Source organism: Pantherophis guttatus, chromosome 2 (genome assembly GCF_059756535.1).
Source record: "Pantherophis guttatus breed Tessera chromosome 2, ASM5975653v1, whole genome shotgun sequence".
NCBI lineage: Eukaryota > Metazoa > Chordata > Lepidosauria > Squamata > Colubridae > Pantherophis > Pantherophis guttatus.
This window is the reverse complement of record NC_142064.1, coordinates 187356391-187382285: the sequence shown is the minus strand read 5'-3', so window position 1 is coordinate 187382285 and position 25895 is coordinate 187356391. Positions and strand designations below refer to the sequence as shown.

The 25895-nt window shown below is 39.7% G+C and overlaps 2 protein-coding genes and 1 long non-coding RNA gene across 7 annotated transcripts in view; 1 reads left to right on the top strand and 2 right to left on the bottom strand.

Annotated features, from left to right (window-relative positions):
• PRELID2 (PRELI domain containing 2) overlaps window positions 1–8555 on the bottom strand; it is a 69125-nt gene extending 60570 nt beyond the window's left edge. The window contains exon 1 of one of the 3 annotated variants that reach the window (XM_034405061.3): window positions 8214–8555. In XM_034405061.3, the coding sequence (XP_034260952.1) occupies window positions 8214–8288 (75 nt within the window). In that variant the 5' untranslated portion in view covers window positions 8289–8555. The remainder of the gene's footprint in view (window positions 1–8213) is intronic. The other 2 variants (XM_034405054.3, XM_060688561.2) reach the window with 2 other exon arrangements.
• A 136-nt stretch (window positions 8556–8691) lies between these two features.
• LOC148115458 (uncharacterized) lies at window positions 8692–20051 on the top strand. 2 transcript variants are annotated; one of them, XR_015732556.1, is made up of 2 exons: window positions 8692–12635; window positions 17621–20051. It is a non-coding gene; the product is annotated as an uncharacterized LOC148115458 (long non-coding RNA). The 2 variants fall into 2 exon arrangements; XR_015732555.1 differs by having other exon boundaries at window positions 14048–20051.
• Window positions 17783–24633, bottom strand: GRXCR2 (glutaredoxin and cysteine rich domain containing 2). 2 transcript variants are annotated; one of them, XM_034405036.2, is made up of 4 exons: window positions 24582–24633; window positions 23624–24024; window positions 20763–20990; window positions 17783–18467 (listed from the first exon to the last, which is right to left on the bottom strand). In XM_034405036.2, exons 2-4 carry the CDS (start codon window positions 23960–23962, stop codon window positions 18291–18293), a joined length of 744 nt encoding a protein of 247 aa, XP_034260927.2. In that variant the 5' UTR covers window positions 23963–24024; window positions 24582–24633; the 3' UTR covers window positions 17783–18290. The 2 variants fall into 2 exon arrangements, with proteins under 2 accessions (XP_034260927.2, XP_034260934.2); XM_034405043.2 differs by having other exon boundaries at window positions 23909–24024.
• Window positions 24634–25895: the final 1262 nt, after the last annotated feature.

The window sequence follows — 25895 nt, the reverse complement described above, 5'->3', positions numbered from 1 at the left end:
ACTTTGTATAAATATACAAAAGGATGAAGGCTATTGCTTAGCGCATTGTAAGCCGCCCTGAGTCTCCGGAGAAGGGCGGCATATAAATCAATTTAAAAAAAAAAAACAACCCATGATCATGTGACTCAGTAGTGGGTTTCAATTTCGTTCACTACCGGTTCGCTCGTGGGCGAGCACACACAGGTGTGACACTTCTGCGCATGTGCAGAGAAGTCCGGGCAAGTGGGTGGAGCCTCCCGCCGCCGCTGCTACCAGTTTGCCCCACTTATGTGACTGCAGTTCACTGGAATGTCATAAATCGCAAGCCGGGTACTAAGCTCCTGGATCACAATCATGTGCCTCTGGGATGCTGCGATGACCTGAACTTTGAGGGCCTATCCTAAGTCCCCTCTCGTTCAGCACTATCACAAGTTTGAACAGTTATTGAGCAAGTAGTTGTGATGGGAGTTACCTGTATCTACTGAGGCAAATTTTAGCAAAACAAAAATGAAAACACATCAAGGAATATTTAATATGAGTATCTGTAGAGAGAATTCTGTACTGGAGTCAAATTCCTTGTGTGTCACACTCAAGGCCCATGGGCCAGATCCGGCCCATGGGATGCTTAGATCTCGCCCGCGGGGCTGCCCTGGAAACAGTGAGGGACCGGCCCACAGTGCCTCTGCCAGCAAAAATGTAGCTCAGTGGGGCCTTTTCGCTGGCAGAGGGCTGCAGGAGGCTGTTGCAGCCAAAAACGGTGATATTGAGCTAGTCACACCAACCCTGACCACGTCCACCCAGCCCCCCCAAGATAAAACACAATCCAGCCGTCAATGAAATTGAGTTTGACACCCCTGCCATAGAGAATTCAGAATTGATGAATATCACACACAATTACGGTATGTGTAAAAAAAACAATACTGAAATCAGCTAAAGAGAAAAGAGAAATTACAACATCATTTTAGGTGCATGTTATGTCTTTCTTTGTAAATCCTTAAAAGCTACATAGTAAAGATAATAGATTCTAAATAAAAGCCTTTCGCCTAAAAGCAAGAATTTCTTTTCCTTAGTTGAAAGAATTAGTAATTACAGATAAGAGAATCTGAATTTCTTTAATCTTATTTAAGCTTTAGCGTAAGAATAATTAAAACAGGAAACTATGTGAATCTAGTCAATATAAAGACATCTTATATATTATTTTTATTTTTATTGCTGCAGTTAGGTCAGAAAACTCCTTTTACAATCAAACATCAACCGTTTTATAGTATAAAGTGCTGGCCTAGAAACCAGAAGACTGTGAGTTCTAGTCCCATTTTATGCATGAAAAACTGGTTGGGTAAATTTGTGTCAGTCACTTTCTCTCAATTCACCTGACCTCAGTGTTGTTATAGGGCAGTGTTGGCGAACCTTTTTGGCACTGAGTGCCGAAATGGGAGCGCGTGCATGCCAGAATCCGGAAAGCAGCCGCCCGGTGCGCATGCATGCACTGGGAAGATTATCTTCCCGTTTCCGGTGCACGCATGCGCACCAGCCACCTGGTCTTCTAGTTTTTGGCATGAATGCGCACACGAAGACCAGCTGGCTGGTGCGCATGTACGCGCTAGAAACCAGAAGATCATCTTCCCGGCACATACATGTGCACCAGGCAGCTGCTCTTCCAGTTTCCAGCATTTCACGCATGTGAAGACCAGCTGGCTGGTGCACCAGAACCTGAGCAACAGGTGACGGCTCTGCATGCCACTTCCAGCACACGTACCATAGGTTCACCATCATGGTTATAGGGAAAACAGGAGGAAGGAGTATTGGTATGTTTGCAATCTTGACTTGTATAATGAAGAGGCAAGCTAAAAATCTAGAAAAATTCACAGAAAATAATTGTCTAATATTTTGCATTGATAAGAGTTCATGCTATGTTACATTCTAGGTATTAAATTATAAAAAGAATAAAATACACCCAGAGGACAAGAATAAGGGCCATGAGTCTGAAAACTAATCCCTATGAAATCAAGGAAACTTGGTATCCTTAGCTTTAAAGGAGAAGACTATAAGATAGGAAAAATCTCTTGTGATACCTGAAAGATTGCCACACAAAAGGCCAAGATCTGTTGTCCCAAAATGCTTAAAACAGCATAATAGTTTCCAGTTATCAAAAGGCTAATTTCAACTGAACATGAAAGCAAAGACAGCTTTTTTTGTAGTAACGAGTAGCTGAAAAGTAGAACCAATGATCCAGAGAAGTGATTGGAGGCAGTCAGACACAGGCTGGACAATCATCAATCTGAGATGTTTCAATCTCCATTAGATCAGGCAGAGGAGGCATGCTGCAGTTAAGGATCTACATTTGATGGGTTCCAGGAGAAATGCCTTCTCTACCCTAAAGCACACTTTACGGAACATTCTTCTCCCAGAAATTAGATCAGCTCCTTCTCCATTTGATACAGGTAGTCTTCAATTTACGACTGATTGCAGTTAGGATTGGATTTTTGATCATAAATAATTGTAGTTGTAATTCGAGGCACCCACATTTCTGGACCAAACTTTGTGACATTCTTTGTAATAGTCATTAAGTAATTCACCATCGTGGTTAAGCGAATCAAGAGTCATTAAGCAAACGTAGGTAAGTGCAAACTCATTCTTCCAAATCGATGCTTTTTGCCAGAAACCAGCAAAAAATGCCAGAAACTACAAATCGTTGTCATGTGACCACAGGATGCTGCAACCAGTCAGAGAGGCCAGTTGCCAAATGCCCAAATACAGACACATGACCATGGGGAGGGGGGGGGGCATGACATTTTATGGCAGTCAGAAGTGCTTTACAAGAAATAAAGCACTGGTTCTGGGCCCGTGGTAATTTCAAAAGATCCTTAAGTGTGGTCATAAGCCAAGGACTACCTGTACTCCAAAAAACTCCTCAACATCTGGCTATGTTATCAGATGTTCCCAGGCAAAAGGAGACCAAGTGGCTCTATTAATGAGGTGGCCATTTTTATTCCTCCCTTTGCTTATGATTTGGCTTTTATATGGCTTTTTATGTTTTATTACTGCTGTTTTTAATCTAATTGTTGTGGACCACCCAGAATTGTGTTTGGTGAGATGGGCAGCTATATAAATTTGACTATTCAATAAATAAAGAGCTGGATTACCCTGTTAAGCAAATTTGGAATCAGTGACCTAAATGGTTGCTTCTAATAACAGACCTAAGGCACAGCTCATCAGCACTGCGAAATTTTCTGAAGCAAGTCAGTCCTAACTTCAATCTAGGGGAAAAGATTGTACATCTGCTCAAAACAGATGTGTATTTTTCCAGAGTTTGATCACAACTAACACGATCTATGAACCTCATGCACCATCAGATTTTGTGAAGAGACATACTTAGTTTGAAAATAGGCAATGTTACAATTGGATCACCAAACAAATTTCATTTGAATAGGAAAAAAGGGGGTAGGAGCTTTTTTTCTAAGGCAACACACTTTATAAGTATTAGAGTTTCCAGGTAGCTACAAAACAATATGTGATCCAGTGGGTCGTTTTTACAGAGACATTTCCTTCAGATTTGTCAATGTCTTCGACAATGGCAGAGCTTCTAATATACTGGAAAATTTGTTAAAAATTCAGGGAAATATTCAGATATACTTCTGCCTTGAAAACTGTCCATGTTGAACTATATAGCACAGTCAAATAGCAGGAGCTGACTACAGGACATGTTTTATGACTGTCTTGTGCATGCTATGATAATTTTATGTCATAAAGTGTTTTTAAACATTTGCCATATTTCAATTCCATGAGGCTCATGGGACTCGGATTTTCAATTCTGTAAATTCACCATTTGAGGTACCCAATGGTGGGATTCAAATAATTTAACTAGTTCTCTGCCCTAACGACTATTTTAAGAAGGGGTATCAAACTAAATTTCATTGAGGGCCGGATCAGCATTATGGTCACCCTCAAAGGGCTAGGTGGGCGTGGCTGGTCATGTGACTGGGTGGGTGTGGCCAATTTGACATTGCTTATGTCAAGGGGCACTTGTGAGGGGCCAGACAAGGCTGGGAGGGGTGATCCAGGGTGAATGCCAAAGGCTGGGTGGATCAAACGGTGCTGGGGGTGGCAGCCAAACTGCCCTTTCAGTTTTAGGCTGGAATCCAGGCACAGAGGCAGCAGAGAGGTCAAAATGAGAACCCCTTCTTTGGGGATCACATCCATTTTGTTCTGAACATCATTCTGCTTGAAATTCATAATTTCAATATTCATAATTCAAACACATTAGGTCTGTACACTTATGGTAAACAAAGGAATTGCAATTCGTTCTCTCTGTCTTATTAAACCAAAATAGCTGGACTACAGAGTATGACAGTAAACATTGTCTCTACGGTACTAAGATAAGAAAGGCAGATGCTTACACACGGTGGTGGGATTCAAATAATTTAACAACTGGTTCTCTGCCCTGGTGGACATGGCTGGATGGGCACGGCCAGGGGGGCATGACAACACTCAGCCTCCTGCAGCACTCTGCCAGCCAAAACGGGGCACGGGGTTTAATTACAAAATGTGGGCTTTGCTTTGTGACATCCAGACCCAGCGAGCAAGAGGTGTGAACTGCACAGAAAATACACTTTTGTTTGGTTATGAAGAAATATCCCCAAAGTCAGATATATACTAAAGACTTTTAACTACATACGTCCCCAGAAAACAGCAAATTTTGAAGCTCCAGGTAAAGAAGATTCATTTTAGGATGAGTAACCACAGTTTGCATGTTGGAGGTTCCTAAAGGAATGCTGGGAAACTATATTTTAAAGAACATTTGAGGGATGGGTGCAGTATAGCCCTTTTCTGCCTGAGGCTGTGGAGACTCAGAACCAATCAAAACACTTTTTGTGAAGCAACTGATGAACACTGACAGGGTAAGCCAGTAATATATGAAAATAAGAGCAAACTCCAGTCCCTTCTAGTACTGATGATGTTACCTAGTTTGGTAATGAAACATCTGCAAGAAAACCATCAAGCTCAGCACTCTGGCACGGGGGGGAGCCTGCACAATGGCCCCCCGTGTCCTGTTTTGGGCCTAGACGGCCTCTTGCACCAACCTAGAAGCCAAAATGGGGCACATGGAGGGACTCCTGGGAAGGGAGGATTGGGGCGGGGCCAGCCAGATTTGGAATCAGCCGGTTCTCTGAACTAGGCAAAAAGTTAACAACTGGTTCGCCTGAAGTGGTGCAAACCAGATGAATCCCACCTCTGGAAGTACCTTGATTTAAAAGTTTGCCTCTTATGCCCAGTTAAAGGTTATAGACATACAGCTTTAGTAGTATACTAGACAACCAGGTCATGGTTTCAGAGATATTTGCTTACCAGATTCCTCAATACCTTCAACAATGGCAGAGCTTCTAAAGTACTGTGAAGTTCTTAAAATTTTAGGGAGATACTTAGAAATGTATCTGCCTTTAACACAGCCCATGTTGAACTGTATAGTACAATCAAACATCAGCAGCTGACCACAGGAAATGCTTTATGACATTTTGTATTAGCAGTACATAGATAGATATCATTTCATATACTTATTCCTTAAGAGGGTGGTCCTTTTTAGTGGTAAAATCATTTATTGATGTCAAAATTAAAAAATGCCACTAAATTCTAGAGGTATTTATTATCAATGATTGATGACATCATAACTGAATATTTACAAGGAAAGCAGAGAAAGGGGGAGGGACACAAAGAAAAGATTTAGCTAGAAGACTAAAATGAGATCCTGGAGAGCAGATGATGGCCTTTCAAAAAATGAACAATATGACCAAAACTAACAACAATGAATTGAACAATGCCTAACCGGAAGATACGGAAGAATTAATAAGACAGACATCGCAAAATTACACAAAGTCACTGGATGTGATTCTATTTTGAGTGTTAGGGCAGAGTTCCCCAATCTTTCTGGATCAGCGGGAGGGAAAAGAAGGGATGATTTTGTGGGAGGGGCAAGTGTGTGTGCGTGTGAGCGCCCGCAACATTCCCGGCGACCCTCGCACAAGTGGGGCCATGAGCCCTGTGCTGATGCTCACACAAGTGGGGTTTTGTGTGCAAGCGGAGGTGCACACACTGGCCGGCCACTCATGCGGCCCACAGATTGGGGACCCCTGTGTTAGGGTATGAAACAATAAGAAGGTTGTATTTTAAAATGAATGCAAATCAAAATAAAGTGTGCAGTGAGATTACACTGTTAGAAACACCTGTAGAAATTCTAATTCTCTTACAACAAAAATCAAATAATAGAAACTAGGGAGTTTACATGTACAAGGCTACCTGCGAAGTTGAATTAAATTACAGAGCTCCATAAAATTGAAGGTACCTGTTTGCTTAACAATTACCAATCCTTTTATTCAACTTGAATAGAATAGAAATAGTTTTGAACTAGGTCATTTGATCTTAGTATCGTTAGCAGAAAACAGGCAGGGAAGTAGTAATTATTTCTTTTACTACAGTTTCATTTCCAAAAATTCACAGCTAGAGGGCAATAAAGTCAGCATATTTAAATCTATAATTAAACAACTTGTGCACCCCTATTCATATAAAGACAAAAGGAAAGCAAGAATATCTAATATCAGAAATTCACACATTAGGAAGAAATGAATGTCACTCTTTAAAAATGTCTCTTTTAAAACTGTAATCAGAAGCACAATGAATGCAAAAAAGAAGTGTGCTTTTCTAAAGATGATTTTAAGTTTAAAAAATGTTAGAACTTACAGATACATCTATATACAATATCTGGTTATGTTGAATCTATTGGAATTCCAGACACAATGTTTTCAAAAGTCTTGTCAAACAGAATTATGTTCAGATGACTATGACTACAACTTTTCACCAAAATATGAATCTTGGTTATCCTCTTGGTTATTCTCCAAAGGAGAGAAAGAAAAAATACCTGGATTCCATGTAGAGAAGAATTTCTCTATCTGAATCTCCCTCAAGCTGATTTAACAGTTTTTAAATCACCTGTGTTATTTTCTTTCTGTTTCTCCCATAATGTTCCAAAGTTCCAAAAGAGTGAAAACAGTACACAGCTAAGCCATACCTAGCCACTGTAGCATGTGGACAAATCAGGACAAACTCTAAAAAAAATTGCAATATGCAGGATTAGCATTTGTCCTCTTTTGTGAGCTAACATTGTCTAAACTTGTTACTTGCGGTTTATGTAATAACCAAAGCCACAAATGGATTTTAACATTCTCTAATTGGGGCCAATTTAGGTTTTTGTATCTTGCAAGTTTTACTATTATTAATCAGTGTTTTTTGGGCCTCTCCCTTAAATACGATTTGGGAAAGTAAATCCCTGCAAAATATACCAGCAAACTAGTATAATGCTAATTTTACTTGAGTTAAAAACTGGTATCATCTAGCTTGTCTTATTTCAAATTTTTGATTTCGACTTTTAAAATTAATGATTCCTAGTCCAAATGCATTTTTGAGGGATAGTTTTCTCTAAATTAGTTCACCTATGTTGGAGTCTATGGCTTGGATGAGAGAATACAGTAACAATGGAAACTATTCTATGCACCTCATTTTAATATGGTTGTAGCTAATAGAGTCTGACATGCATGAGCTATACAGCATCTATGCACCACTTTTGATTGAAACAGTTCGAATGCGATATTGGAATTATCCAAGGCAGGGGAAAAAATGTATAAAGAACGAAGCACAGAGCCACTTGGTAATTGCAAAACAACAGGTATAAAACAATGAGCATCCCTCCACCAGGAATCGCTGAGGAAGGAAAAAAACACGCAAACTCACACGAAAGTTCGCGAGCACTTTCTTCCCACCCACCGACCCCAAACCCTCGAAGGCGAAGGAGGAACGAGGCTGGCCGCATTTTATGCGACAGTTGACAGGGAAGCAGAGAGCCGCGGCCGAAACAGGTAAACAGAAAAAAAGGCAGAGGATAAGACTCGACGAGGATGTTTGCAGCTCCGGCTTCGCGCCGCCGCCATTTTTTCCCCCCGAGCCCCGATCTGTATGCACTTTTTTCGGGCGGGTGACGGCTCCGAGCGGCTTTTGTTTCGAGTGCAACTCAAACAGCATTCCTCCCCCTCCCCTCAGCGTTTCGGGAGCGGAGGTGCTGCTGCCAAGCGTTGGGCCTTGAAAGAGGAGACTCGGCCGCGCTCGCGCCGAGCTGTACAGAACCGGGACTTGTGGAGGAGGGGGGGGCGGGGGAGAGGAGTAGCGCGTGCTCGCGCTCCCCGCTTTACCTTGCGGAGATAGCTGGCCACCACTTGCTCGAAGGGATATTTATAAACTCTCTGGGCCTCCACCGTCACCCCCATGCTGGGCACGGAGCCGACGCCGACGCGGCCCCTTCCTGCAAACTCAGGCGGCGTTTTTGGCAGACCAGCCGGCCGGCCGCCCTGGCTAGGCCCCTTCCCTCCACCAGGCGCCAGCCCTCGCCCGCTGAGCTACGTAAAACTTTTATGACGGGCGGCGGCATCGCTTGCAGAACAACCCCGTCCTATAAGGTCACAATGTAAACCCAGGGCCAAACCGTGGAGGGGAAAGGGGAAAGTAGTAGGTCTCTCGCCCAGGGAAGGCGGGGACGCCCTTTTCCAAAAAGCGGCGCCGCCTTCTCGGACGTCCCGAATGGTGCTCGGCATTTGCCGTCCGCGACCTCAAAAAAAACCAAAAAGGGCAGCGCGGATTATAATTCGGTGCTAAAACGCGCTCTCGACTCCCGTGTGCTTTGGTTAAACGTAGAAATGCCACCTTTAGAGAAAAAGGATTGACGTAGGCTCTAAGTAGGAAAAAACCCGCTCGGAATCCAATTAGGCTTTTCCCACGTGCCTTTCGCCACACCTCCTCCCCTCTCCCTGCATGCGGGTCAAAGTTTGCGCGTCTACTTCAGAGTTCTCAAATGAAAAAGGCGATCCCCTCCGGGTTAGCCCCCCTCCGGTTACTAAGTGCTGTAAAAAAGGAAACGGGTCGTTGCATTATACAGCCCTAGCGTCGTCAAGGGCAGCAAATTCCCTTAACACACAGCCATGAATTCGGAGCGACTCGGGATCGACCCGCGTTGGCAAGCGATTCGGAGTTTTAAGAAGGCGCTCGAGCTACGCCTGCCGGCAGCCCCATAATAGGGAAGCGTTTCGTCGACTCGTCTGGGTCCTCCTGCTGCTCGGTTCCCAAAGCGGGGATTTTTATGGAGGTGCCGGCAGATGCTACGTGGGTGGCGACAGCACAGGCTCCGAATAATATTTTCTGCGTCGAATCCGGATGAAATAATTTCAGATGATCGGCTCAACCTTACGAGGAGATTTATTTTTAGCTGCCAATAAGTATTTTGTGGTAGAAAATTACCGCGCTGTATTATTTTTTGTTATTGTTAAAGAATGATCTTAGACAACAGGAGAGCCTGGCAGATCGGAGTGTCTGTTTTTTGTTTGTTTTTTTAAAAATCCTGGTGTCAAATTAGCCCAATAATTGATGTTAGATCATTTTCTTCTTGCCCCTACCGCCCCTCCCCCCACTCCCTGGGTGGTTATTTGCTTCCACTCAAATGTTGAGGTTCAGTTTGCCTTACCAGCGGGGAAGCCCTTGTTTGAAATGAAATATATATGAAATAAAAATGCTTAGTTATAGATTATAAAACAAGTGGCACAGCATGCAGCCTTCTGCTAGTTGTACTACTGAATGTTGGAAGCAAACCACCGAGAAAAAAATGCAATTTCGCTTTTCTGATGGGAATTGTGCATAAACTGAGCCAATGCAGGTACACCCCAAATCCCATTAATACCATTCTAATTCATTTTGGTACAGGCACTGCCCTTCTTGCTCAGCCCTTGACTACCCCAAAATAATAGCAAAAAAGATCTACAAATCTTAATAGACCAGAAGTAATTTCACATAAATACAACACTGAAATACTTAACACTGCTATTTTGAAGTAAATAGGATTGAGGGTGCAAAGTTTTACTGTCAGAGAAGTGGACAGAAAATTGATGTGTGTGGGGGGGGGAGGTGAAGAACAGTTGCTTACAATAAGAGATCCCAGTAGTAATATTAGGACAATTACCACAAAGATCCATAACCTCAGGACAACTGCCGAGAAGGTCCCGTTCCACATCTCCGCCCATCTTGTAAACAGGGAGTCACTGGATATTGACTTGTAACTACAGTAGATTGTTGTAGGTGAAGTGAGGTGACACTTTCAAACATCAACCCATTTGACAGTTTATTCTGGAAAAATAGGAGCCTGGATAGCTCAGCAGACTAATGGATTGTAATTAGCATCCAGCTGTCTGCAATTACTGTAAGTTCGAATCTCACCAGGCTCAAGGTTGACTCAGCCTTCCATCCTTTCTAAGGTAGGTAAATTGAAGACCCAGTTTGTGGGGGCAATAAGCTGACTTTGTATAAATATACAAAAGAATGAAGGCTATTGCTTAACGCATTGTAAGCCGCCCTGAGTCTCTGCTGAAGGGCGGCATATAAATCAAATTAAAAAAAAAAATTAGAGCAATGAGTATGTAAACAACCTCTTAGAAAAACAAGTATCTTAGCTACAAGATTGCACTGCAAAAGTCTGAACAACCACTAGGTGGCACAAAAGAGTTATTTTTCCCTGTATGTTTGCTGCCACCTAGTGGTTTTCCATCCCACATGTGGAAGTCCTAAACCAGGATTAGAATGCTAGGCACTAAAAAGTCAACATATGTGCTGTGTGTCTGTTGCTAACTCAGAGTAGCAGCTGAGGCACTGAACTCAGCTGTGGAATTAATAAAGTTAGTAGAGGAGAAAATAATTTTGCAGTGCCCCAAACCTTTCTGGCAGTTCTGGCAATCCATATCTAACTGCATGGATAAATATGTATTGACTTCAAAGCACCACAGCCATTACTAATCACTCCTATTTTATTTATAATACTTTTGTAGTGGCCTTTTTATTTAGCAAAAGCTATCCCTGGGCAATTTGTAAGCTAAAGTTTTGTTGCTCAAAACTTTAAAAAAACACTGTAATAGGAAATATTAATAGCAATGAAAATTAATTTAGTTAAAGTAAAATTGGAGACCGCAGTCAGTTACATACATTAAAAAAAGAGTCAAAGAAAGAAAGAGTCATGCTTTCATCCATGGCAAGTCATTGTTCAAGGAACAAATCATCTCAGAAAAATCTGGTGTCACTTGTGCTCATCAACATCATTGATCTTATTGGAAGGCATGTAAGCAGAGCTGATTTTAGAGACTAGACAGCTATCAAAAGCTTCCATTAACAATGTTCAGAGATAAATATTGTTGCTTTTGTAGTCCAATTGCACACAAGGGGAAGATCTTAGTAGGCTCAGGGGAGTCATAAGATCTTCAGGGAAATTACAGAGAAAACAACGATTTAAGGAGGCAATTCCTCCCTCACCAGGAAACCAACCTGGTGAAGATTCATCATGTTCAGTGGGTTAAGAATGATGAATGTCTACTACATGTGTGGAGGGAGAAAACTCAGGAACGGAGAGAATGGGAAAGACGTTCCTTCCCAAAGAGGGATACCAGGTTATTACCTTCAAAAGTTGCATACCATATTCAAACTTGTATTCAATTACAGGCTACTTGAAGTCTTTGAGAATTTAGCTCAGTCCCCATTGAAGCAGCGTTATCCTTGTTCGGCCTTCACTGTTCATTTCTAACACCTTGGTTAATAGAGGTTATGTATTTTCAGTGTAATTATAGCACTTGGGCTGTCACTATATCTGATTTCCCTATCCAGTTGTGACCAATTCCATGTGGTGCTCATCTCCGTTTCTTAGCCAAGAGAGCCAACATTGTGCAAAGACATTTTTGTGGTCATGTCGGCAGTATGACTATATGCTGAGGTGCATAGAACACGTTTTCCCACTGAAGTGATACCTGTTTATCTATTCGCATTTGCATGCTTTCAAATTGCTAGGTTGGTGGAACAAGAGCTCACCCCATCACACAATGCTTGGGTCTCAAATCCCGGGCTGTTAGGTTTCCAACTAACAAGTTCAGCATCTTTAACATTTGAACTATCACACACACACACCCATATGTGATATAGAGGCCTTCAATTTAAGTGTGTTTAAATTTTAAAAAGATAATTGCAGTCTTGACTGAACAATTGGAAAACTAAATAAGAGTACCGGTCCAAATTAGCATCAGGGTGCTACAAGTGACGGGCTGCAGATCCCATTGATGCTCTAACCCAGGGCTGTCAAATTGGTGGTCCGCAGGCCAGATGCATCATGCGCAAGCCATGCCCACCCCAGCTCCGCGAAGGAGGGAGAAATTGATATATCACGTGACAGCAATGTGACACGGTGAGTTTGACACCCATGCTCTAGCCAATCCTGGAGGCAACTAATACTACCCAAGAGAAAAGGGATAGAGGGAGGCAGAAGTAGCCACTGAGAATAGCTAAAACTATATGATTAGAATCCCACTCTTTTTACATACTGTACTGTATATCACATTGCACATGTACAAAAGGGATGGTTCCTTTGACTAACTACAACTGTCATTACAACCCTGTAGAAGACCCTAAAAGGGGGTCCTTACTTCCTTATATTATTCTGACATTTTTGGCAAATAAGAAGATCCCTTGGAGAAACTACAGCCATTCAGTACTTCTCTGCCTTTTGTTTACATTGTTGGAATAGCTGGAACTGAAAGGTAAGAATAGCACTATAATAGATACTTATCATTCCAATCAAGCATTCCCTTTATGTTGAATTGCTTATGTAATTACAGTGTACAAAGATAGCTTGAAACAATTTATACATGTTTTATATATACAAATAATAAAGGCACATGTGCATTTATTTCCCTGTCTTGATGTACATTTTGATTAACATAATTTCTTTTGTAATTCTGCAACTATTTGAAATAAGAGATAATAAGATAATAAAAGGGAAGTTATAAATCATTTATAACTTATATAAGTTATAAAGTATTTATTTGTTATTGAAGCAGTGCCTTTTTTTACTTTACCTTTCAACAAATTGTTAGTTTATAAAATCAAAGAAAATGCTGAAAACTGGCTATGGCTATTACATAAGGTAGACAAATAGTAAATACAGAAAATCCAAATAATTTTTAGTCATATTCACACAGCTTGTAATTTAATTATTTTTATGTAAATGACATTCAGGATGTCAAATTACCACACCACTTATCTGACATGAAATTCGGATGAATACATTCAACAAGGAAATTTTTAAATAATACATGAGTAATATATGGAATAATACAATTATGAAAAGAATCTAATTGATAGCAAATGATATCTCTGAATGAGAAGTTAGTTAGGAACACCAAAATGTAATGTATGAACAGGAATCCAAATGAACATACACCTTTGGAGAAGAAAAATTGTGTTGTTCTGAGTATGTATGATGAACAATCCCATGTAAAAATATGGAGGCCTTTGTGCTTCGGTCAGCTTTTAGAATCACAGCCAAACAACCTGATAACAATTCTGATAATTTTGAAATTTCCTTGCTGTTACGTCTAAATAATTCTATTATACCATTATTGATTAATGGTATAATAATTAATGGGCTTCATTAACCATTTGAATGGTTAGAATACAGTACGATCAATGCAAATATACTACTTTTTTCTAAGACTCAAGAGTAGAAGTAACAGTAATAACAGTAATAAATCTGTGTCTTCAAAAGCAAAATCTCCCTTCAGAATCAGGCTGCTTGGGAGTTCATGGCCATCATGATAACATGGACCTGATCCAATTTATAAAGGGTTCAATTCACAGCAGATATCATGTTTTTATATCAGGATAGTGGCGTCAGGATCTTGAATTGGAGGATGTTAATATCAGTCCTTTCCCAATGGACAGATCACTCTGGAGTTCTCTGCACCCCACCCCACACGCTGCAGTGAAGTCAATCCCATGATCCCATTTGATCAGCCCACTCCAACCAACTAGTAGGCTTTCAGAAGGAACTTGAGATCCCCCCCCCCCCACACACACACACACCTTTCAGTCATGACTTGGAATAATACTACAGGTACTCTAAATCAGATAGATCATGCCTGGGCAAACACTGCATTTATGGATCCCATAGGACCTCCAGGTGTACCAATGAATTTTGGGAAATGAAGGGACACAAGAGATGCCTAGAGTTCCATTGGAGAAAGAACAGGCCAACCAGACACAGTAAGAGCCTTTATTAGCATCTACAAAAGAGATCCCTATCAGCTAATGGTTCATAGATAAATTAAATCGCATGTAACTCATACTTCAAATGTAAGTAGTGGCTTGCATGCTTTGAGTGAGACTAGGTTTAAGAGGCGATATGAAATATATGTATATCAGTGGTGGGATTCAAAAATTTTTACTACCGGTTCTGTGGGCATGGCTTGGTGGGCATGGCAGGGGAAGGATACTGTAAAATCTCCATTCCCTTCCCATCCAGGGGAAGGTTAGTGCAAAATCCCCATTTCCTCCCGATCAGCTGGGACTCGGGAGGCAGAGAATAGATGGGGGCAGGGCCAGTCAGAGGTGGTATTTACCGGTTGTCCAAACTACTCAAAATTTCCACTACCGGTTCTCCAGAACTGGTCAGAACCTGCTGAATACCAACTCTGATGTATATATATATTGGTAATCATCCAAAATGAAAGAAATAAGCAGAAAATACCAAACCCCTTCCTGAAGTAACTTTCTTATATTGTTGGTTGTGTCTTTTGTGGGTTCCCAGTTATAGGAAAAAGACAAAGTCGCAAGCATTGTTTTTCTAGTGCCCTAGTCTATTCAACCTTTAGCACAATATCTCAATCATTTATTTTTCATTCTTTTTTACACAGATTTTCAATACAATATAGTTTTTCTCTGTAAATTTTCCAAAGGTAGCCTTTACACTCCCCACCCCCCAAATTACCCCTTTTACATAGGCAACTTTAATAAATAAAGAATCATAGATAAAGATGTCCAGTTTTTGACTAGAGGAAAGGTTATGTTAGCAGATTCCACACAAGTGCTTCTAAAGTACTTTTTTTTTTTTTACAATGAAATCCATTTAAAATATTTTTTTTCCCATGGATTCCCACAGAAATTCTTGGAGGATTGTTTTTATATCTTTAGTAGTAAGGGGAAGCTGATATACTTAAACAATTCAAAAGCAAAATATGCCTAACTTTTTCAAGTAAAATCCTTCCTTTGACATACATTCATTATGTGTTCATTAAAATTCAAAGCAGTTGCTTATTCTGGTTATATATTTAAAGGTCAGTTGAGTTTATCTGAATGAGATGCATACTGGCATATCCAAGCTGATAAGTCACTACTTACATTTAGTTGAACAATAGCATTAAAGCGAATAATTCAGCAATTTATTTTTTTTTAAATCATGTAATGTATATATCTCAATTCTAAATTACCTGCTTTTCCAACGTCAGGAGATGAAATCTATAAGGAATCTTTTAGTCCCATCAAGTCCTTAGATCCTGTATTCAGGCAAAGGCAGCATAGAAAATAAAGTGAAACTTAGGGCAAGCCCCCACCAGTGGTGGGTTGCCCCCGGTTCAGACCGGTTCGCAAGAACCGGTAGTAAAACCGGCGGGAGGCTCCGCCCACCGACCCAGACGTTAGGAGGTTTCTGCGCGTGCGCAGAAGAGCAAGCACGCGCACGCTGTCCCGTTGCAAATCAGTAGTAAAGGTAAGTAGAAACTAGTTGTGCCCCTATTTGGACCTAGATGCCCTACGCACGGTTACTCACGCGCTTGTTACCTCCCGTATTGACTACTGCAATGCCCTCTACATGGGGCTGTCCTTGAAGACCACTAAGAGACTTCAGCTGGTGCAGAATGCGGCCGCACGGGTTGTGATGGGAATATCCCGACACTCCCATGTTACACCTCTCCTACGCGACTTGCATTGGTTGCTGGTTGCCCTTCGAGTGAGATTCAAGGTGCTGGTGATTACCTATAAGACCCTACATGGCTTAGGCCTGGGATATTTGGGGGACCATCTGCAGCCAGCAACAGCTTCCCATTGCCCAGTGCATTCCCACAGAGAGTGCCTCCTCAGGGTGTCGTCGGCTAGACAGTGTCAGCTGGCGACCCCCAGGGGGAGGGCTTTATCTGTGGGCGCACCTACCCTTTGGAATCAACTGCCCCTGGAGCTCTGGGTAGTCCCCGACCTCTGCTCTTTCCACCGCGACCTGAAAATGGCTGTTTCGTTTGGCCGGCCTGGACTGATGGGATTTTAATTCTAATTTAATTTTAACTTGTTAGTCTTAATTGTACTTTTAGCTGTTAAATTATGAGATTTGGATTTAATTTTTTAACTTTTTATTAGATGCTTCTTAACTGTTGTGAGCCGCCCTGAGTCCGGCTGGAGATAGGGCGCCATATAAATCAATCAATCAATCAATCAATCAATCAATAAAAACAAACCACCCTGGCTCCTCTCCAACCCCCCCCCCAAAACCACGACCCAAATTTGCTTTCTTATGGGCTGAGCTGTACAGCAATTTGGATTTGAAGATGAGAGGGTAATTTGGAGAGCAAGTAAACACTCATACCCCTTGTCTCCAACTTTGTAAAGAAGCTTATGTTACAGCAGTGGGATTCAAGGAGATACCAAGAGGTGCCACATGTACATCTCTGCTCCGAATTACCTTTTCCTTTTCAAATTCAAATCACTGTACAGTCCTGCTTATTAGCAATAGTTCTGGTGTTCCCCACAGTACATGTTAAATATTTAACACTGCTTCTTCATCTGAACTAATCAGAACTCATGTTTTAGAAATTACAAGGGGGAATTCTTTTTAAAGAACACAAGTACCATTTGTTAACTGCAAATCCTGGGAGAGGCGAAGCTTCCCATTAACATCAGTTATAGTTTCCCTCTGAAGAAAGGGACAAATATATTTTTTCCAAATGTGCTAGTACATTGATTGCTGTTGTTTTCTTCCTTTTTTCAGCTAGTTATGTATGGAAATATGGGGCTGCCTAAATCGAGTAACAGAAGTAAAAAGATTCTCTACATAAAGCACATTAAAAAGTATTCCATTTGAAATGATCCAGGTTTGAAAGAAAACAGATGAACCAATGGAGGAATGAATGTACAACTAATTGCAAAGCATGTTGCAAAATGAAATTGTTCATGAATGTTAAATACAGCATGACATTTAGTCAGCCAGCTAAAAGTGTAAATAAATAGTATCTGACAAGTTATTTTATGTGCTAAGAATCTTTTGATAGAAGCCATACCTAAAGATGGATTTAAATAGAGCTTCTGCATCTGCAATGCAAAGTTTTGTACAATCACTGGAAGTCAGTCAAGAAGTACAATTTTTAAAATCCCTTTGTTACCTTATAGTGCTAGTCTTGATTTTTTTTCAAAATAATTTTAACAATTGATGCATTTTTTTTTCTTCCATCTAATCACATCTAATCACATCTTCCATATAACCACATCCAGACTAGCTGGACAAGTCCCTGCAGTTTTCTGGCAAAGTTTTTTTTTTTTCCAGAAGTGGTTTGGCATTGCCTCCTTACTAAGGCTTAGAAGAAGTGACTGGCCCAAGATCACCCAGCTGATTTGTGCCAAAGGCAGGGCTAAAATTCAGTCTCCTGGTTTCTGTCTTGATGTCTTAATCACTAGACCAAATTGAGTCTCATTTCTATTTTAGCAAGTCCCAAAACAATAACTTTTGTTCTGCCAAGGATGCAAGAAAGTATAAATACTTAAGGAGCCCTGGAAACTGTAACTTGCAAATAGTTTGGATAACCTCAAGAATTTTCAGATGGATAATTTCCTGAAAGGTAGGCATACAGCTAGCTAACTAGTTAGCTGTTTGTTTGTTTGTTTGTTTGTTTGTTTGTTTTAGATTTAGTAAGGTTGCCTGACTCCAAAATACTTTTTAATCCAAAGATTATTAAAACAGTCCTGTTATCTCTGACACTTTTTTTCTTCTCATGTTTTGGAACTCCTGGTTGTACCAGAACAAGAGTTCCATTTTGTTTCTTCTGTCTGAGCTGGGTCTGTTCTTTTAAAAAAATAAGACCAAAGGAACCTAGAACACAAGCTAGGCAAAGTTAAGTCTTTTTATATGACATTTATATTACTCTATAAGTGCAGCTTTACTTTCACTCAGCTGAAAACAGAAAAAAAGTTGTCTTGAAACATGTGGCAGCTCTTTTAATTCAGTGGAAAGCCTGGCAATCGATAGACTCTTTAACAACCAAGCATAAAAAGATAGCTTCCTAGCTAAAGAAGATGGATTGGCATAGACTATTTGATGGGGTCTGTTCTATTCGAAAGAAAGTAAGTCAAGAAAAATTAAAGAATAGATAGAGTCACTAAACACAAATCTGGCAAGGCTGCTGCCCGTTTTCATTACAGGCAGGGCATCGCAGAGCTCTGTATGACTCTTTAAATCGATTAGCCAACATTGAAAACTTGCTTCCATGACACACAGCACAGGGGGCAGAGCCTGATCCTTTACACTGTGAGCAGCTGTTCTCCTCGTCGCCTTCCTGAAATACAAAGGCTTGATTAAACAATTTTCCTTCATATCGGTTCATACAAACCTTTATCCAGAAGAAAAACAAGTAACAGGAAAAGTTCTCCAAAGTAAATTTTTTCTTGGCAAAATAAGCAAATTATAGGATTTGCATTGTTTTCATCCAGAATTTTAAATATTATTCAAACATAGTTTGGCTTTTGCTGCTGGGGGTAGGGAAGGGACACATCCTGCAGCCTTTTGTTGTGCCCAGTTGCTTCAATTTTTCAGTGTTTAAAAAAATAAAACAACTGATGAATAAAGAGCAATCAATCAATGGAAAAACTTTCCTTCAGAAGTTGTGGGTGCTCCATCACTGGAGGCTTTCAAAAAAAAACTGGACACTCATTTATCTGAAATAGTATAGGGTCTCCTGCTTAAGCAGAGGGTTGGACTAGAAGACCTTCAAGGTCCCTTCCAATTCTGTTATTCTATGTTCTAAGTTCAGTCCTGGAATCTCTGCTGCATCTATTTCTGCCTTGAAGGATGACAGAAGGATTGTCTCACAGAAGATGGAGTGGATTTATTCTCCATTGCCCTAGAGGGAAAGTCCAGAACCAATGGATTAAAAGTGCAAAAAAAGAGGTTCACACTGTAGATCAGGCAGAACTTCCTTGATGTTTGTGAAACATAATGGTCTTATTAGTTTTCCTTCCCTGGGAAGTCTCTAAAAAAGGATAAATCAACAGATCTAGATGACCTCTAAGGTCCTTTCCAAAGCCATAATACATTTATTTGTTTGTTTATGTCATTTATTTTCTATCTCAATCCTCATGGACTTTCATGGTTTAGAAATAATAGGTGTCTGTATCTGATACCAATCATTTCACCAGTAGGTATACTAAGCAATTGTTCACTTTGGCAGTGGACATGTACAGTATGTACAGCTTTATGATATAAATTAAACAAGAGTAACACACATCATGCTGTGTTAAAAAGCAAGGAAAAAGAAAATAATTGTATTTTGATCTATGGCTGAAAATTAGGGCTACTATATCTGGATTGCAAAAGTCAGATTAGATTAGATGATAGTCAAGAATTAGTTTTCTTTATCTCTTTGTCACCAGCAGGAGCCTGTCTAGATTTTGTCCTTCTAGTCTTCCTGCACATGGTGGAAATCTTATACTTAAGGCTTATCACTCTAATAATGATAGAAGGGCTTATTTATTACAAGCCTCCCCCCCCCCAGTTACCTATACAGAACGTTTTCTAATACTTTTTGTGTGTTTGTTTGCTTGCTTATTGATCATTTACTCAAACCTACAAAATGTAGATTTTGTCAGCGTCTCCATTTTGGACCATGTTTAATTTTTAATTAATTATCCCTGTTAGGGTTCCTTATGTTCCATCTAAAGGAATCAGAAATGCCTTGTTGTCAACCCCTAGGATGGATAACCTGACCTCACTCTGGTGAATGCATAGAGTCAAAGAAATCATTTCATGCAAGAGAACTATTCCTTTCTTCCTGACAATTGGAGAAGAAAGACTGAAAAAGAGACAAACAGGAGGGTACATAATATATGCAATAAATTGGACCTCTTATATACTTGTCCCAAAAGTTACTGGTATTTGTGTTGTTTGTGCATGTTAAACACAGCCAGATGTGTGTGTTTGTGTGTGTATGACTTTAGACACAAGTCTATTGAGACTTTGCTCTGCAAAACAGGGAGAAATACTGAATGATTTGACAAGGACATGCCTTGCCATCTGGATGAGTAGAAATGACCTACTGACGAGAGCTTCAGCAATACCATACTTGGAAAAGTTATAGCTCTGGATTCTCTGTTCTCAGCATTGACTAAGTTCAGATATTTCAAAATGTTTTGGTTGTAGTTACAAAACGGGTGACATCGATGATAAACATGACAAACTAGTTTATACATCATATGAGGTGTTATCTTCATGTTTATTAATTCTGGAGAATTAACTTGGAGATAATTATGGAGTGATAATGGGGTGAGTTCCTTTGACCTAGAATTTCTTATCTCTGCTAGCAAAACTGTCATCAACATTCTATATGCCCAAAAAGCTCGCAGCTCTTCTTTAAGGATATAGATTTTCTTTTACTGCAATTTATGTGTATGGAGACCCCCCTCCCCCCCAAATTCTCTTTTGTCTAGATATCAAACTTTTAAACAAGTAATGTTGATGGAATCAATGGATTCCATCAACATTATTTGTTGATTACCTGATTACTTGTTGATTACCTGAGATTCTGGCCATATCCAGGAGAATCCTGAACCAAAGAAAAAGAAATAATTTGTCTTACCCAAACATGTTGGTTGTGGTCTGATTCAGTTTCATCACTGTTTATGTTTCCATTGCTTTGAACAGTGCTACTTCCTCCTCTTCCTTCAGAGTTCATGAAGGAGCAATCATCAACACCTTCATTCTGCATGATTCTTTGCATTAGCTCTTTCTTGCTCAGTGGTGTCCGGATTATTTTTAGATTACTGGTATAGATTATAATCCTCCCAAAATCTAAAATGCGGGGTTGCTGAAATAGAATGGCATAAGTAGATGTTTAATTTTTTTTAAAAGACGGATGGTCTTTTTAATGAGCTCCAATCCATACTTAGTACTGAGAAGGTTTCTTTCTTTCATTGCCCAGTAAAGTCAAGAGAGAATTCTTCCCGCTGATTTGCAAAGCTTGTATATTTGCAATGAATGGGAGTCATTTTCTATTTAGTGCCTATCAGATATGCCTTTATGAAACAAGAACTAAATTAGCAAGTGCAAAGAAAGCTCCAACATGTCCAGCCTACCAGACTTCTCCCCAAATTGAATAAAAAGCCTGACCTCCCAAAATGGTAGATGGAAACTGGCTTAGTCAGAAGGTCCTGTGCCAAGGCGCTGGAAGGCCTTGATAATGGAATTCATAAAGTTCATTCTTTCTCATTACAAAAAGAAAGATACCTGCATCATTTACAGATTACATTTCCAAATCAGCTGAATAATGGCAGGTTAGAGGAAGGAAGGAAGGAAGGAAGGAAGGAAGGAAGGAAGGAAGGAAGGAAGGAAGGAGTGGGAGGGAGGGTACGAGAAAGACACGTAGAAACAAAAGGTGACCCAATATAGGGCAAGCATTGACTTTTCACATTGTGTCTATGGAGATTCTCAGTCATCCAGTTCATGGTTGTCCCAAAGGTGCTTTTTTTCAAGAGGCAACTGGAGTTTCTGGTTTTTCTTTGAAGATGTTTCACTTCTCATTCAAGAAGCTAAAGAAGTTGCTTTTCATCCAAGAAGCAGAGCTGAAGATTCTCACACTGTGGGTTCACCCACACCTACTTTGTATTCTAGCATATAGCCAACTCCTAACCCTTGCTGATTACTGATATGCAACCCCAACAAGTTCACAGTGAGGAAATGTCAACTTCAGGGTGAAAAATAGTTCTCCACTCCTGTCTATGTCCTGCCTGGATGTCAGTTTTCCTAATAAGTAATATGATTCAATAAAATGCTTTGTAAATCATTGTATTCTCATTACTATTCCTTCAGAGCTTATTGTGGGCTTCTATACTTTTATTATTTCAGCAGGCATACTTAGCAAGTGAATTTTAATGTAGCTGTTTCTGTTGCTTGCAATAGAAAGTGCTTGCAAGTGGCATCCAGAACTGGATCTAATTTTTAAGGCACTATATACTGATTCTAATTGTCCTATTTCTAATTTTAAATGAATTGCTACCACTAAGCAGTTACCAAGCTTCCATAATTTCAGAACTAGAATGAAGAATCCCATTCAACAGCGATTATGTTCATTTTGTTTTCGTATTCTCAGAATAAAAAGAAGGTTTTAGACCTCCACATATAGCCAGTAGATGCATTTTGATCAGAAGCATTACAGGTTTCAAAACTGAATAGACACTGAAATACTATACTGAAATATACAAACATTTGATTTGACAGAATGATCAGAATCAAACTCTAGGAACCTGTTTTGGTGCTAATTACCCTACTAAATTCCAAACTTTATAATTGCAAATCATCCACACATCTTCAAAGAATTGCCAGTTCAGCAATACCAATATGAGAAGCTACTTTACAGGAGGTTAGGCTATTTATCCATTTGTAACCCTATTATCTCTTTCAGAGATACAGAGAAAATAGATCTGGCTTTACTGGTTGGTTCTCTGGAGGGTTGCAATGGAGTGACAAAGATTTCTTTCAGCTAATCATTTACCTATAGGAGCAATAAAATCCTTGCCAGCCTACCTCTTTCATCTAAACTACTCTACTGAAATGAAAAAAGGAGGGGTGAAGAGAAACCAGAAGTTGATTTATGTGATGTAGGACTTTGAACACTATACAGCACTAGCATTCAAAAACTAATTATTTTTATATTTATATCTATATTTCCACCAAGCTCTGATAAGGTCTTATGTTTCTTATTTAAAAAAGTACAGCAGGATAGTAGAACAGATCCTACAAGTTTGAAATAAGACCATACATGGTGTACTTTGATAGTCAACAGCTCTCCAGAACCCAAGCAAAAGTCTTCAATTTACATTGTTTGTACTTTAATCTTTTAAACTAGCAATGTAAAAATGTAGTATGTGATCTTTGACATGTAAAGCATAAATTCCCCCACTGCAATATGGAACTTCCCCATTACATAATCTACTATTTTCTGCTTAGACTTCTGAATTTATGCTGGTTTGAAACATTCTGTAAATTTAGCTAGAATATATAGCTACATTTGTGTCAGGAGCAGCAAAATGCTTCTGGGTTGAAAGGATTGAATGGCGACAACACTGTTGCCCAAGGGATGCCCAGATGGGGGCTCCTTTCATGTCCCCATTGAGTTGCCTGCTGAAATGGTACCCATCTCTCTACTTGCGGTTGCCCATTTTCAAATGTGGAGTCGGCAGGAGCTGGAGCTTGTGACAGGAGCTCACCCCGTCCCGCAGCAGCAACTGGGTCTCAAATGCAAGCTTGACAATTGTCAGTCCAGCATCCTAACCACTTCTAGTCACCACACTTCTATGTATATTAAAAGAATATATAATGGAAGCAAATAATTAATATTTCATTGAAATAATGTCTTGGTAAACATGACTAAACATTATTTACAATCTTTACCAAATGAATGTTTTATTACATTTTACTAAATTTTATTACAACATTACTTACCATACGATCATCAGCCTTGTCGTCATTTAAAAGGGAAGAGTTACTTGTGAGAGTGTATTTGTTCCCTTCTCTGAATACACTGATCCTCTGGGCATTCAGTTTAGCTGATGGATAAAAGCTGTGATCCGGGTTTTCTCTAATCCCCAATAAATTGTCTCGGGGTTCAAAATTCCAGGACTGACAATTATGAGAGTAGCCTTCTGCTGGGATTTCAAGCTCTTGCCCATCTTCATACATTTGTTTTAAGACTCGACCACTGTAAGCTGAGGAAATTTTGAATCTTACTTTTCGCGATCTTGCATCATGCTTTTGGTTGGATTTCTTCTGGAACTCATCCATAGAGGTTGGTTTTTCACAGAAATTCCCAGGAATTTGTCCAGCAACGATAGTTTCTAAGGCATCTAAATGAACAAATGCAGAGAGAAAGATAAATAAATAAAAAGAGCTAGGCAATATATAATTCAAAAGCTCTATGGGCCCTCTCACATTACGGCTTAAAAGGACACCTCAAGATTAAACATTGATAGAACGTCACACAAAGAAATAATTGCTGCAAAGAAACAGAAAGAGGAATTTACGCAGGAGACTGGGGCCTAGGCTTATATATATGCTGTAATTTTGTATTGTATTGTAAAGGATAACATATAAAGGGGATTTATAGCTAAAGGAAAAGGAAATATGCATGTAGGTGGACACACATTTTATTCTACCATACTTTTAGTTTTTATTTAGTGGCTTAGTTGTGCACTGGTTCTAAAATGAATTAAAATAGCAGATAGCAATGTGTTAAAAGAAGAAGAATCAACACTAAACAATTCATTGCTACACATAATCCTCTTCAGCTTTATCAATGAATAATTAAGTGCCCTTAGATGTAACAGGATCAAATCCTAAGTGACTATGGACTGCATTATAGCTATGTATAAGGAGAACAATAGTAATTTGATTTATAATTTACCTCAATTTTTTCCCATCAATTTCTAAGTGGCAGCTGCCAGGAGGGAAAAAAGGTAGCTTTTCCTGAGAGCCAGGATTTAAAGATGGGAGTGCTACCAAAACTGGTTCTCTGACCTGGCTTTACTCCTCTTTCTCAATAGAGAAAAGCACAGAGTAGGTGGAGCTTCATCCAGAGGTTCTTCCACAGGGAGAACTTTGAATGCCTGCTTCCTAATAATGGCAAGCAGTGGTAAACCAGAGCCATACTTGAAGACAGCAGCTCTTTGAGCTGAATTCATCAACTCAGCTCCCTCCAGAGTAGGGCTGACCTAGGATAAGTTTTCTCTCTGAAGGACAAGTTGGCACATTCTTCTCTTCCATGTACAAAAAGTGGATGGCCTAGAAGGCAAATACTGGTGACTGAGCAACATTCTGAGGGAAATAGCCTAGCTTTTTGAGATGATGTACCACCAATACTTTTCAGCTGAGACAACTTCTGCCTTCTGCCTACCAGCAGAGCCATTGCTCAAATGGACATAGTTCTGTGGGCCTATTTCACTAATCTTTAGGATAGTCGAGTTTTTCCCTTCTTGTCTGTAAAAGATTGGATTTTCACATGTATAAAACAAGTGATCTGCTGTTTTTAATTATTTGCACTGAACAAACAGCAGTTCCATAAGTATAACAACCCACCCTCAAATCTTATGTGTCTATTTTGGGACATTTTTATATAACTTCTTTCACTCACTGGCAAATGCTCTAGTTTCCTGCCATTTTAATGCAACACCTACACATAGATGAATAAGAATCCCATGTTTCCATTTCAAGCCATAATCTTGAAGAGAATAACATTCCTCACCCTTATCTTCTTAGAAATATCCCAGGGGGTGTTGGAAATAATAAGCAGGTAAAGACGCCTCCTAAAATATATTATTTCTGCCTCGACTTTCAGTCAAGAACACCTAAACTAGTTTCCAACATTTTGGAAATTGTTCATAAGGATCAGTATGATTTAATCCTTTTCTTTTTAAGATGAATTGTAAATTTGGAACATGCAAGTAATATCCTTTGTTTCCTGCCAACTTTCGATGAGAACAAAAACTGAATATGCACATGGAATACTTATTTACTGGTAGGAGAATAAGCAATTATTTTTAGATCTGTATTTTGTAATACCTTGTAACTAGCATCCTCCATAAACTGTTACTGGCGATCTAATAAAAAAAAAGACTGATTAGATTTCCTGAAAGATAAGAGTTTGCCAATTTATTATATAACTATATATAATTTCTCAGTAGAAATGCTATATATGCTTTCTTCTTTATGTATCCTATTA